The 12877-nt window shown below is 48.9% G+C and overlaps 1 protein-coding gene across 1 annotated transcript; it reads left to right on the forward strand.

Annotated features, from left to right (window-relative positions):
- Positions 1 to 4159: 4159 nt before the first annotated feature.
- On the forward strand, positions 4160 to 12543 carry LOC114653847 (uncharacterized protein C17orf98-like). The gene is made up of 3 exons (XM_028804412.2): positions 4160 to 4649; positions 6794 to 6896; positions 12334 to 12543. The coding sequence occupies exons 1-3, from the start codon at positions 4359 to 4361 to the stop codon at positions 12489 to 12491; spliced, it is 552 nt and encodes a 183-aa protein (XP_028660245.2). The 5' UTR covers positions 4160 to 4358; the 3' UTR covers positions 12492 to 12543.
- Positions 12544 to 12877: the final 334 nt, after the last annotated feature.

Below are 12877 nucleotides of genomic sequence, written 5' to 3' on the forward strand. Positions count from 1 at the left end.
AAGGTCTCAGTCAAGACCAAGATGAAGGTTCAAGGGCCAGTGGTTTGTGAGTTTATGTGTGACAGATAGATTTAAGGTCACATGTCCCTTTACTTTTATTTATTTTTGTCCAGAATCTTCCTCTACACGTTGGCACAAACGCTTCTCTGGGCCCCCAAGTGCCGTCCTCCAGCTTCCTGAGTTCACTCCATTGGCACAACATGTGTGCAGATCTGAGGGTCCTCCAAATTTCCTGTTTTCTTTGAAAGTCATAAAAACATTGTGAAGGGTTAGGGGTCACCAGAGAGCACCAAACACGAACACACAAGAGAGTCCCGGGTTCAAATGAAGAGGGTTTAGGCCCCAACACCTCAGTATACGTAAGCACAGAAACACAGCTCTTTCTTTCTTTCTTTCTTTCACTCCCTCTTTATTTCTTTCTTTCTTTCATTCTTTCTCACTCTCTCGTTTTCTTTCTTTCTTTCTTTCTTTCTTTCTTTCTTTCTTTTACTCACTCTTTCTTTCTTTTTGCTTCTCTCTCCCTTTTTCTTTCTTTCTTTCTTTCTTTCTTTCTTTCTTTCTTTCTTTTACTCACTCTTTCTTTCTTTTTGCTTCTCTCTCCCTTTTTCTTTCTTTCTTTCTTTCTTTCTTTCTTTCTTTCTTTCTTTCTTTCTTTCTTTCTTTCTTTCTTTTTTTCTTTTTTCCCCTCTCTCTCTTTCTGTCTTTCTTTCTTTCCTTTTCAATTTCCCCCCTCCCTTTCTTTCTTTTCTTTCTTTCTTTAACTCTTTCTTTCTTTCTTTCTCTTTCTTTCTCTCTCTCTCCCTCTCTCTCTCTGTCTCCGTCTCTCGCTCCTCCAGTCACATGTTGCTCTCCGTCCCCCAGCTCCGGCTCACCTAGACAAGGCAGTGCAGCCCCTTTTATTGAGGACCCAGGAGTACTTCCGGTGCCAGGGCTTTTGCCCATTAGAAGTACTTACGGGTCACACAGAAATGTCACATCTCCCTGCAGTCAGCGCCCTCTTGTGGCACCCCAGACCCCCCTTTGCTGTCCTCTTTTATTCCAACCAGAGAAGGTGCACAAGTCCAGCTGGGATGCCTGTCCATTTGTCTGGGTAAGGAGCCATCCTCCTCTTCACTGGCTGGGATGTCCATGTCCGGGTGCCACATCCTTCCCTCTCTCGGCCAGAATGCCTTTCTGTCCACTTGGGGTCTCTCATCCAGGTAAGGTATCTTCCTGACTCCTTGAGAAGATGCCCGTCAATCCCATGTGCCACCTGCAACATCAAATATGTCATCGTTTGCACCATCCTCACCCATAGACAACAGTGACAAAGATGTAGAAGACACCAGTGGCAACACATCTTTAGTGGTGGCAGCCACTTCTGGACCTTTGGTGCCACTCCAGCTCTCTCCTTCTTGACAAGCCACCCAGAAGCTCAGCCTAAGTGAGTTGGCACATTTTCTTCTGTCATAGAAGCACGAGGACCAAACCCAATGTGGACTTGTGGAGCTCAACTTCATACACCACCAGCATGACAGGGCAGAAGGGGCCACGAAGAGCAATTCTGTCACCCATGCCAAGTACTCTCATCAAGTCCTTCCACTTCACGCCCTCAAGGCATGACTTTACATGCCAGGTGACCAGTGGGGACAACTCATGACTAGGACTGAGCCTGGGTACATTGGTGCTGTGACCCAGATTTGCCACACAGAGGTAGCCTGAGGAGCATCTCAATGTGGAGGGCACAGTGGGCACCTGGAGGCTGTGAAGAAAAAGAGACTGGTCAGCTGAGCTGTTGGAGTCCTCCTTTGGCCTGGCTGGTGAAGATGTTCATGTAGTTCGTGCCATGTGAGTGAAGAGCACCCAGTTACATGTGTGTGGTGCTGACCAAGCTCTGGGGCTCTGGAGCTGCCATCTTAGCCTTGGCCTGCCATGGGCATGACATGATCTACCTGAGCGCTACTCTTCAGGGAAGGCCACATGGCTTTAGTTGGAGCTGTCACCACATTTGTCGAAATAATTCAGATAACAGAAAGTGTAAATACAAAAGGGAGAACTTACTGTGGCTCTTTTCACATCTTTGAACAGACACATCCTGGAAACGGTGCCTGCAGATACAGATGACACATCAGATTGACAAGGTGACCTCACAAATCACACATTTGTCACATGGAAAAGGTAAGACCACCTCCTTCATCCATCAATTGTAAGCAGGTGTTCCAGATGAGGTGGCAGTGATTAGGACCTCCTTAGGGGGTCTTGCAGGTGGACCTGACATCTCGATGGTCTTGCTGTGGTGTCATCATGTCCCAGATCTGAAGAGCTCCCTGTGGCCCATGGAAAGAACTCTGTGGATGACTAGGAGTCTGGCAGGGGATTTCAGAAGATCACCAAATTATGTGAACTCAGCCCCACCAATGTGAGGGGAATCCTCAACAAGTGCTGGAGATTTTAAAAGATCTGCTGATTTGTCCAGAAATGGCTGGCCCAACACAATCAGCCCAAGAACTGACCACCTGATACTCAAAGAAGTCTCCAAGAATCCCAAAATTTCACAGTGGGATCTGCTGGATACTCTTCTTGGTGTCAAAGTCCATGCATCTCCAGTCAAAAAGAAATGACATAAAACTGACCTGTCATTGTTGTCCATAAAGACCATCAGAGCAAGACGACAAATAGTCATTGAGGATCTTAGCAAAGACCGGGCCTTCTGGAACAAATGAGTCAAAGATGAAGTCCTTCACATCAGACATGACTGACCAAGAAGACCCTCATGGCAGCTGTGACGCCTACTGGTTGGACACGTCCTGGTTTGGGTGGCTTTGCTGTCTCCGAGTCATCAAGTCAGGTGTGACTTTGGTGTCGTATCCAAGTGTGCTTGAGGAGCACGTGAGCTCATCTGCTTAGAAGTCGAAGTTGAACCTGTCAACATGATGACGACGATGCCAAGCACACTAGCACATCCTCCAAGGAATGGCTCAAGAGGAAGACATGGAGGGTGATGGACTGGCCTTGGTCAGCGCCTTGATTTGAATGCCATTAAAATGTGGAAATGAGAAGGACATGCCAGAGAAACCACAAACATCCTTCAACTGAAGGAACTGGGCAGGGAGGTGTGGCGCTGACGCCAGAGGCTGCTGGGCAGTTCTGATAAACACCACGAGAAGCCATTTCTGCTAAAAGGGGCAAGAACACCTTCTGAGGCCAGGGGTGGACTTATTTTCCCCCATTCTTGTATAAATGATTGAAAAGGCACATTGTCCTTATGTTTTTACTGTTGGTCACCTTTATGTGCTGGCATGAAGGTCTGCCAATTTGTTGAAGAAGTCCACACTTTCCAGGGGGGGCACTTACTTTTTCACAAAACCGTGTAACAGAAGTACTAATAAACGGTTGTACAATTATGCCAATAATAAATCGAGTAAAGTGGGACTAACGACTGATCCCAGCCATTTCCACAGCCCACTCGACCATTTCCAGCTACAAGCTGCTGGACGTTTGTCATTTCAGCGCACATCGCAAGTCTAAACCTCCACCCCTCGACTCTGCTGCAACCCATCAACGACGTCATTAGAGGTGACGGATTAATGGCAGCGATACCCCTGAGGTGATCCCGTCTCATGGCGGACCTCCGGTCAGTCTTATTGAGCTTATGTTCAGGAAAGCCCCCTCTGCTCCAGCCACTAGAAGTCACTAGGAGAACGGCAGACGTTCTGGTGGGGATCCACAGATGTGTGGTGGTCTCTGTGTGCAGCCCATTCATGTTCTTCAATGGCTGTTTCTTCAGCTCCTGCCTGTCCTCAATAGCTTCTGATTGTTTTGTCAGATTTTGGAGGTCTGAAGTTCTCCAAACGTTTCTCTCGCATCTCCTCAGGTCAGGAATGTTTTCTTAAGTGCAGAGACTGCAGCCTCCACGACGACACTGCTAAAGTCACCTCCAGTTTTTTAAGTTCACATGCTCGTCATTGGCCTCAAATTTGAACCCAGGTCTTTGGAGCCCAGAAGCGGAGGCCGTAGCTAAAGGCCCAGTCGGGACCCCCGCGCGTCTGTGGGTCATGAGAGGCGCCAGCCCGACACCTGCCGCCCGTCACTGGCACTGCACTGCACTTACACTGCACCCTCGTCCTGCGCGGCGCTGTTTGTGCGCGTGCGCGCGCCGACTCCCTCAACTCTGAATGGCTGCGGGTCCCCGCTGCTCGCAGATTTCCTCGGCTAAAAAGCGAAAACTGTCGCTTCATCGAATGACAGACCTGGAGACGAGCGAGCGACAAGCTGAACTTTCCAGCGGAGGCCTCGGCGATTTAAATCAACTCGAGGCGAGAGGACAAAAGCGCCCCCTGGCGGTTAGTGCCTGGAGCTGACAACGAGCTCACACTTCTATGACAACCAGCCTGGCGTTTTGTTTCGCTTCCCGGCGCGCTTCTGTTCAGTGTGGCGCAATGGCCGCGAGAAGTCGCTTCGCCCCCGTGCCTGACCCGGCCCGCCTAAAACTGCGCGAGCAGACCTTCATCCTGGACTGCGTGGCCGTGGGGAGCATCGCCGAGGACTTCAGCCGCTCGCTGCCCAAGCTGGGCTCCGTCATCCCCCCGTACAACGCGCAGGCGGACCGACACGCGATCGGCTACTTCAGCAGCAAACCCGTGCCGACTGTGCTCAGGAGGACCGGCCAGGTAAGAGGCGGCGGCGGCGGCCACCGAGTGATCGACGACTGGGCCGATGGGTACAAGTGGTCGCCCCGAACTTTCATGTGAGGGCCGTGTCCGGTCAGAAGTGCGGCCGGTGGGCTTTGGTTTTCTTTATTTTTTAAAGAGGTGGGTGCAGAACCCATAGAAGTGCTCAACCGCGTCCAGATTTGGGGAGAAGAAGGTTTAATATACAGAATATTATAAATATAAGTATCTACACAGGGCCTGAAGTGGAGCAGTGGGCAGCCAGTGCTGCCATCTTTCTGTTTTAGTGCCAGCAGTAAATGACCACATCGTGCTCTGACCCCCACATATGAATAACAGTGTGCCCATCACTCCAAGGGAGACCCCCTTCCTCTGCTTTTTTTACGAAGTTTGGTCAGATTTGTAACGACTTTCAAGGAGCGCCAAACTCACAAGTACAACTAAAGCTGAGTACAACAGAAAGGCAAAGCCAACGAATAGCATGCTGGCATCTTTAAAATGGCATCCAGCAGTGTGCCCACAGATGCCAGGATAGGCTCCTAAAATCCTGCTGCTTTATTGGCACCATACTGGGTGGTGTGGTGCCTCTCGCTTGACAAAGAGCTCTCAGTTCTGTGAGGGGTTCTTTGGTCCTCCAGACTTTGAACCCTTTATTGTGCCAGGGGTAGGATCCAGCAGACCAAGAAGACCAGCCCTGAGCCTGTGAGGGTCCTGTTAAAATCAGGACTGCTCTGCTCTCCTCCATTCAGATCCAAGCAAAAACAAAAAGAAAGGTTCTAGAACCTTCATGTGGATGGATCTTTTGGGAACCAAAACTGGGTGCCCTATGGCATCACTCTGAAGAACCACCCTGGCACCTTGAGTGCGCGATCTTCAATGAGGCAATGGGGTTCAAGATGGATGGCTGCATTTGACGTTTCCAAGGCGATCGTTTATCTGTCGACCATTTTGGAGGAGAGGCCTTTCTTTACCAAGTGTAGATGTGACACTTGAGATGGCCGGTAGCATTTCAGGTGGAGAGCTTTCATGATTTCATTGTCCTCAGGTTGGTCACTAGAGGCTACTATTCCATTATCTACTTATCTTCTAACCTGTTTGTCCAGTTCAGGGTGGCGGGGAGCCTTTGATCTGCCTTGGCAACACTCGTTGTGGTGCGGGGGTGAAAACCGGGCTGGATGCCATTGTTTGGCACGTTGTGATGATTGAGTTCCTTCTGGATGACTTCACATCACCACCAGTTTTTGTTTGTCTTGTGCCTTCTGACTAACCGGGATGAGAAGACCCCCACACATGACATACTGTTCAATTCATCTTAATGTCCAGTTCTGCACAATGTTGAGTTTTTGGGGATCCCCCTATTTTTGGCCCTCTAGATCTGAAAGCCATATTTTGTGCAGGAAATGCCAACCTTATGATAAAGAACAAACCAGCAGGTGTCTTCAGCGCAAATGACCAGAAGAACTTGAAGTTGTGCATCAGCAGACCCCAGGGGTTCACCCCATAATAAGGTAAGAGGGGTCAAAGTTACTCCTTTTAACAAAACCTGAAAAAGGGGCTCATCAATATAGACGTGTGGAGTGTCGTTTATGCCATCTTGAGGTTGCTGGTCACGTTTACGGTCACATCACGTCATGTCCTGTTGGCTTCTAACCTGCTCAATCCAGACCAGGGGCACAGTGGTGGTGGTGGTGGAGGAATGGTGACTTTCCCAGTTAGCAGTGGGTACAAGGCAGGAACAAAGTCTGGGCAGGATGCCAGTCCATCACTGCATTTATGATCCTATTTTTGACATTTGGTCCGTAACCGGTGGTCTTAGCCCTCTAAGAGCCACTGAAAAGGTTCAAAATGGCAAATTTCAAGCCTAGGCATGTGGGGTGTCGTTTTAGATGATTTCAGGGTCACTGATTATGAATATGAGGTGATTTTTGGGGTTTGACCCTTTACTAGCCCTCGATGGACCTTCATTAGAAGGTGACAAGTGACACATTTCTATTTAGACTTGAAACTTCTCAATTGAAGCACACATTTCAAGTATTTGGAGCGATTCTTCTACCTCATGACATAAATCTTCACGTTTCTTATGAACACTCCGAACTGGGGCAACATTAATCCTTTTTTTCTTCTTCGTCTTTCTCTTCTTGCAGTCCAAAGGCGGCACGTCAATCCTGGGACCCCTGGCTGACCGGTTTAATCATCACGGAGCTGCTTGTCTCTACCTGAGGAAGAGGAACGCAGAAGGGGGCACAGGTATGGTGGTCTCTTCTCTGTCTCCCTCCCTCAGTCCCTGAACATTGGCACGTTGCCCTTGCCAGGCTGCCCTCTTGTTTCTCGTGGCTCGTTTGCCCACTTATCAGGGGCAGCAATGCTGGCCAAACCGGTGCGTCGGCTTCCCCGTGGCTGGCGCGTTGCCAGAGCGACAAATGACAGTCCGCCTGACAGAGAGACAGACGGCGAGTCCTTCAGCCATTACTGTCACTCGTGTGCGGTGCTGCGCTCCCCTGTGTTTCTAGTCATTGGCCTCCAGGGGCCGCTGCAGCCCCGTCTCTTCGCGCTCATTGTGCCCAAACCCCGCAAGTCGTTTCTTTTTCGTGACGACTCCTCGGGGGTCTTGTTGTGAACGACTTTTTATTTTTTAACAAACTTTAGACGAATGCATGACATGAGAGGAAGAGCTAAAAACATCTGATGGAATACGCAGCCCAACCTCTGCCAGCCTTCTCACTACTGTGCTACTTTAATCAACAGCTGGCAGGGTTGGCACACCACGGGTCACCAAGCTGCTGCAGATGGCTCAAAATGCAGCAGCACGTCTGGAGTTCAGCCAGCTGAGGTGGGCACACGTCACCCCTTGATTCTCTGTACACTCAAGGTGCCAGGGCCGCTCTTGAGAGGGATGCCACAGGACTGCAAGGTTTGGTTCTCTAAAGAACTTTCCATGTGAAAGTTCAAGAAAGGACTTTTGTTTTTATTTGGACCCATAGCAGGGTCCATAACTGGTCACGAAGAGATGAGAACAGATGTGTGAAGTCCTAATCGGTTTCTAATTTTAACACAACTATAATAACATGCTGTGTCCTGCAAGGAGGCCCACCAGACATTACAGATTTCTGTCTTGCCCACCTATAAGGAACCTCCTCAAAGCCCAATTAAACAAACTTCATCTGCAAATATTAGAACAATCGGGACGAGAAGAGGACATTCAGCCCACCAGAGCTCACCAGTCCAGCCCACTTAACTCCTCTAAAATAACATCAAGTCGAGTATTGAGGGTCCTTAAAGTCCTGCAGTCCACCACACTACTGGGTCACTTAAGTCCAAATGTCTGTGTTTCTCTTCCTGATGTTTGTGTGAAATTCACCCTTCACAAGTTTCCAGCCGTGTCCTCGTGTTCTTGATGAACTCATTTTAAAGATCCACTGAACTGATTCTCTTCATCATTTTGCACAATTCAGTCAGGTCTCCTCTTCATCTCCTTAAGGCTCAGCTCTTTCTTCATCACTCATCCCCTGTAGCTCTGAATCAGCCGAGTCACTCTTCTCTGGACCTTCTCTAGTGCTGCTATGTCCTTATGGAGACCAAAACTTCACTCAGTGGCGCAGCGTAGTGGGGGCGGCACTTTTAGGGGGCGGCAAAATTTCACAATAAATAATAATAATATCTGCACCCAGGACTCCAGATGAGGCCTCAGTGTGTTATAAAGCTTGAGCAGAATCTCCTGGGACTTGTACTGCACACATCAAGGCGCTATATAACCTGACATTCTGTTAATGGCTTCTGAACACTGACTGACAATTAGATCCTTCTCATAAGGTGGACTCTTGATTTTCTGACCCCCCCCCCATTGTGTATTCAAACCTCACATTTGAACTATCCATCCATCCATCCATTTTCCAACCCGCTGAATCCGAACACAGGGTCACGGGGGTCTGCTGGAGCCAATCCCAGCCAACACAGGGCACAAGGCAGGAACCAATCCTGGGCAGGGTGCCAACCCACCGCAACATTTGAACTAACTACATGTCATTCTTTACATTTAGTGACATTAAATGTCATCGTCCACAAATCTGCCCAAGCCTGTCTGCTGTCCAAGTGCCACTGTGATGATTCAATGAATTCTTTATTACCTGCTAATCCACCTATCTTGGTATCACCTGCACACTTCACCAGCTTGTTCCTTATATTTATTTCTACATATTAAAAGCAGTCACACCACTGCCCCCTGCTGGATGCCACTCTTAATTTCACCCAGTTCTGATTATTTCCCAGGTACCATCACCCTCTGCTTCCTGTCTCTGTGTCAATTCTGTACCCATCTGAAAACATCACCCTGAACTGCCACTTCTTTTAGTTTGATGCCCACCCTCTCATGTGGCACCTTATCAAATGCTCTCTGAAAGACCACATCAATCATCTCATCTTCTCCTCTCTGGTCGTATCCTTGTGTTTCCTCCTCATAGAATTCCAGCCTGTTAGTAAAACACGACCTCCCTCTTCTGAGCCCACGCTGACTGTCCTGTCCTTGCCAGGTGTTGCCCCATCTTCTCCTTAATAATTCCTTCCATTAATGTTCCTGTGATGTCCGTTAAGCTTACTGGCCTGTAGTTGATTGGCTCTGCCCTGTCACCCTTTTTATATAACGTGATGATATTTGTCATTTTCCAGTCCTTCAGAGTCTCTCCAGTGCTCAGTGACTTCCTATAAATCTGTGTCAGGGTTTCTATCTGAACTCGCTGGCCTCCTTAAGAAATCGGTGGTACATCTGATCTGCTCCTGGTGATTTGTGTGATGTCAGCCTCTTTAATCTCAGCTGCTTGTCTCTCTCTACAGTTTCTAAATCCCTCAGCACCTCCTTAGTAGTCCCTGTTACTGCTCTGAGGTTATCCACTTGTGAGGACCTCATTAGCTCATCTGCTATCTCCCTGTCTGTATCTTTTAATCCTCCTTTACTATTCCTGATGCTCTTCACCTCTTCCTTGACTCTTCTCTTACTATTAAGAGTCTCTTATGGTCGTCTGTCTCCTCATCTGCTATTCCTCTCCAAGTGTCTTTTAGCCTCCCTGATCTTCTTCTTATTGGTTGCCCTCCTGTTCTCATACACCCCATGGTTCACTTTGCAGTTATTCGTCTTATTCGTTTTATTCCTCTGTTTTTTCCTTTGCAGCTCTTCTTTTTTTAACCCTTTATTAACCCACTGCACAGTTATTTTTTATTTTCCTATGAATTCCAGATGTAGGTATGTTCCTGTCCTGCATGACATGTCAGACATTTTTGAACCTGCTCCACTGCTCCTCGACTGTCTCATCACTCAACAGCTTCTCCCAGTCCATCCTCCTTATTTTGCCACATCTGCTCAAAATTTGCCGCACCAAAGTTAAATTTAACACTTTTAGTCTTTGCATCCACACTCTTATAAAACACTGAGAACTGTTGTTATATTCTAGTCATGTGACTCCAATGGTCCAATCACCTATGCACCTTCAGTTCTATCCTGATTATTACTTTTGGGACTCCAAGTCAAAACAAAAGGGATGCTGGAATACACGATCGGGGTCTGAAACTGGAAAGTCCACCTTATGAGGAGGATTTAGGAGTCGTAGTGGACTCAATGCCATTAACCGCCAGACAGTGTTCAGAAGCCATTAACAGAATGTCAGGTTATATAGCGCCTTGGAATGTGGAGCACAAGTCTCAGGAGGTTCTGCTCAAGCTTTATAACACACTGGTGAGGCCTCATCTGGAGTCCTGGGTGCAGTTTGGGTCTCCATAAAGACATAGCAGCACTAGAGAAGGTCCAGAGAAGAGCAACTAGGCTGACTCAGGGCTACAGGGGATGAGAGATGAAGATTCAAAGAGCTGAGCCTTTACAGTGATGAAGAGGAGACCTGACTGGAGTGTTTAAAATCCATCCATCCATCTATCCATTTTCCAACCTGCTACATCCTAACACAGGGTCACGGGGGTCTGCTGGAGCCAATCACAGCCAGCACAGAGTGCAAGGCAGGAAACAAACCCTGGGCAGGTGCCAACCCACCACTGGGCACACACACACCCACACACCAAGCACACACTGGGGACAATTTAGGATCGCCAATCCACCTAACCTGCATGTCTTTGGACTGTGGGAGGAAACCCACACAGACAGATGTGCAAACTCCACGCAGGAAGGACCCGGGAAGCGAACCCAGATGGGTCTCCTAACTGCAAGGCAGCAGCGCTACCCACTGCGCCACCATGCCACCCCGTGTTTAAAATGATGAAGGGTATTAGGCCAGTGGGTCGAGACGGGGACTTTAAAATGAGTTCATCGAGAACATGGGGACACAGCTGGACACTTGTGAAGGTGAATTTCACACAAACATCAGGAAGTTTTTCTTCACACAAACAATGACAGACACTTGGAATAAGCGACCAAGGAGTGTGGTGGACAGTCGGACTTTAGGGACTTTCACAACTCAACTTGATATTTTTTTAGAAGAACTAAGTGGCCAGGACTGGCACACTTTGGGGGTCTGGATGCTCTGTTTTTGTCCAGATTGTTCTGTTGTTCTAAAAAAGCATTCTGAAAAATGCCCTCTAGAGGGAGAAATCCCATGGAAACCCCTGGCTAGACATAACAAATTGTTTCTTTTATAAAGGCCCTTTTTTATCACAGAAATGCTGTGTCAGCACATGAAGCTCCACAGAGCACACATGGCACAAAGGAGCTACCAGCGCCAGGGTAATCCAAGTCCCAAATGACAATCCAGTGGCAAAGTCAAGCAACACAGCAAGTGGTCCAAAGATCCAAAGAATCAAAGTAGCAAAGGCCAGCAGAAACACAAATGCCACTCGCCAACTCCGGATGTAGTGTGGGTGACCCTCTGCTTTTAGCGATTGCCAGGTGGCCCCGCCTCTTAGAGGACCACCCACCATCAACCACATAACGCAGAGAATCCAAAATGAACAAAAGGGACCCGAAACGTGAAACCCCAGGCAGAGGAGGCACCCTGCATGACACAGGATGACAAACTGGTTCTTGGTCAACGGCTTCAGAAGGGACCAGTAAGGTGCCATTTAGGGACCAGCGTAGTGGAACATTTTAACTTGAAGTCCTTGATGGCCACGTACAGAGTGGCTCAGCACCTTCATACATGGAGACCCTTGTGAAGGTCCTTCTTGCCCCCTCAGGGCTGCAGGTGATGTCACCTGTCCTAGTCCAGACCCTTTATGTGTTGTTTCTAGCTGGTGGGATGAGCCGCCCACCTCCATGAGAACTGCTGACTCCCTCAGTGCCCGTTTTTATTAAGCGGATTTGAAGACCCCCTCATCTGGTGGGCTTCTGTCGAAGCTGATGACGGCTTTGCTATGTTTGAGTAACAGAGGAGGTGTGTCAAGCTTGGTGCTCTGTCACCTTGTCCTGCCATACTGATGGCTACTCCGCTATGTTGACCTCATTTGTAAGTCGCTTTGGATGAAGTGGTCTGGTAATCATACTAATAAGGACACCGAGACGAAATCACTGATATTTAAAAAACAGACTGAATAGGAGAAGACCACCGTGAGCTGAGGTGGACCCTGACGGCCTAACGAGATGAGCAGACGGCTGAAGGTGAAGTGAGCTCGGAGACCCTGAAGTGACTTCAAGACGAATGGGACCCGCCTGCCGCTAAGCCAGCTCACCGTCCTTTGCGCTTGTGTTTTGCAGGTTACTCGTCGGAGGTGCGTGACGGACACGGTCACTTCCTGGCATCATTGCGCCCCGTCTTCGGCTACAACGGGCTTTACGGATTCCGGAGGAACACGCCCACCCTGCGCAGGCTGCCCTCTCCCTTTGGCACGTCGCAGCTCGTGCCACTTCACTAAGGCCCGCTCAGTGAGGAGGAGGAGGAGGACGGCACGTCCCAAATGTCCGGCCTGTGTCCTTTGGTTCAGAACTGTCCCCTTGGTGGTGCTTTACGGAAGAACCCGAGCAGCTGAGCAAGACCCCTGGTGGGTCCACAGCACAGAGGGAGCCCACAGAAGTGCCTCGTGCAGTTTGTAGGGTGGAGGCGCCCAACGCCCAGAACTTCTGTTCCTGCTCAGCGCGGTTTCTTCCAAGCCACGGTTTGTTTTTTGTCCGCAATCTTAATTTCCAAAATGTTGGAGTCGTTTAGAGACCACCGACACACACAAGTGGGATCGACTGGGAAATTCTCTCCACCCTGCACTCCATCGAAAACACTTCAACAGCACCTTACTGGATGTCATGA

Source organism: Erpetoichthys calabaricus, chromosome 6 (genome assembly GCF_900747795.2).
Source record: "Erpetoichthys calabaricus chromosome 6, fErpCal1.3, whole genome shotgun sequence".
NCBI classification, from domain to species: domain Eukaryota; kingdom Metazoa; phylum Chordata; class Cladistia; order Polypteriformes; family Polypteridae; genus Erpetoichthys; species Erpetoichthys calabaricus.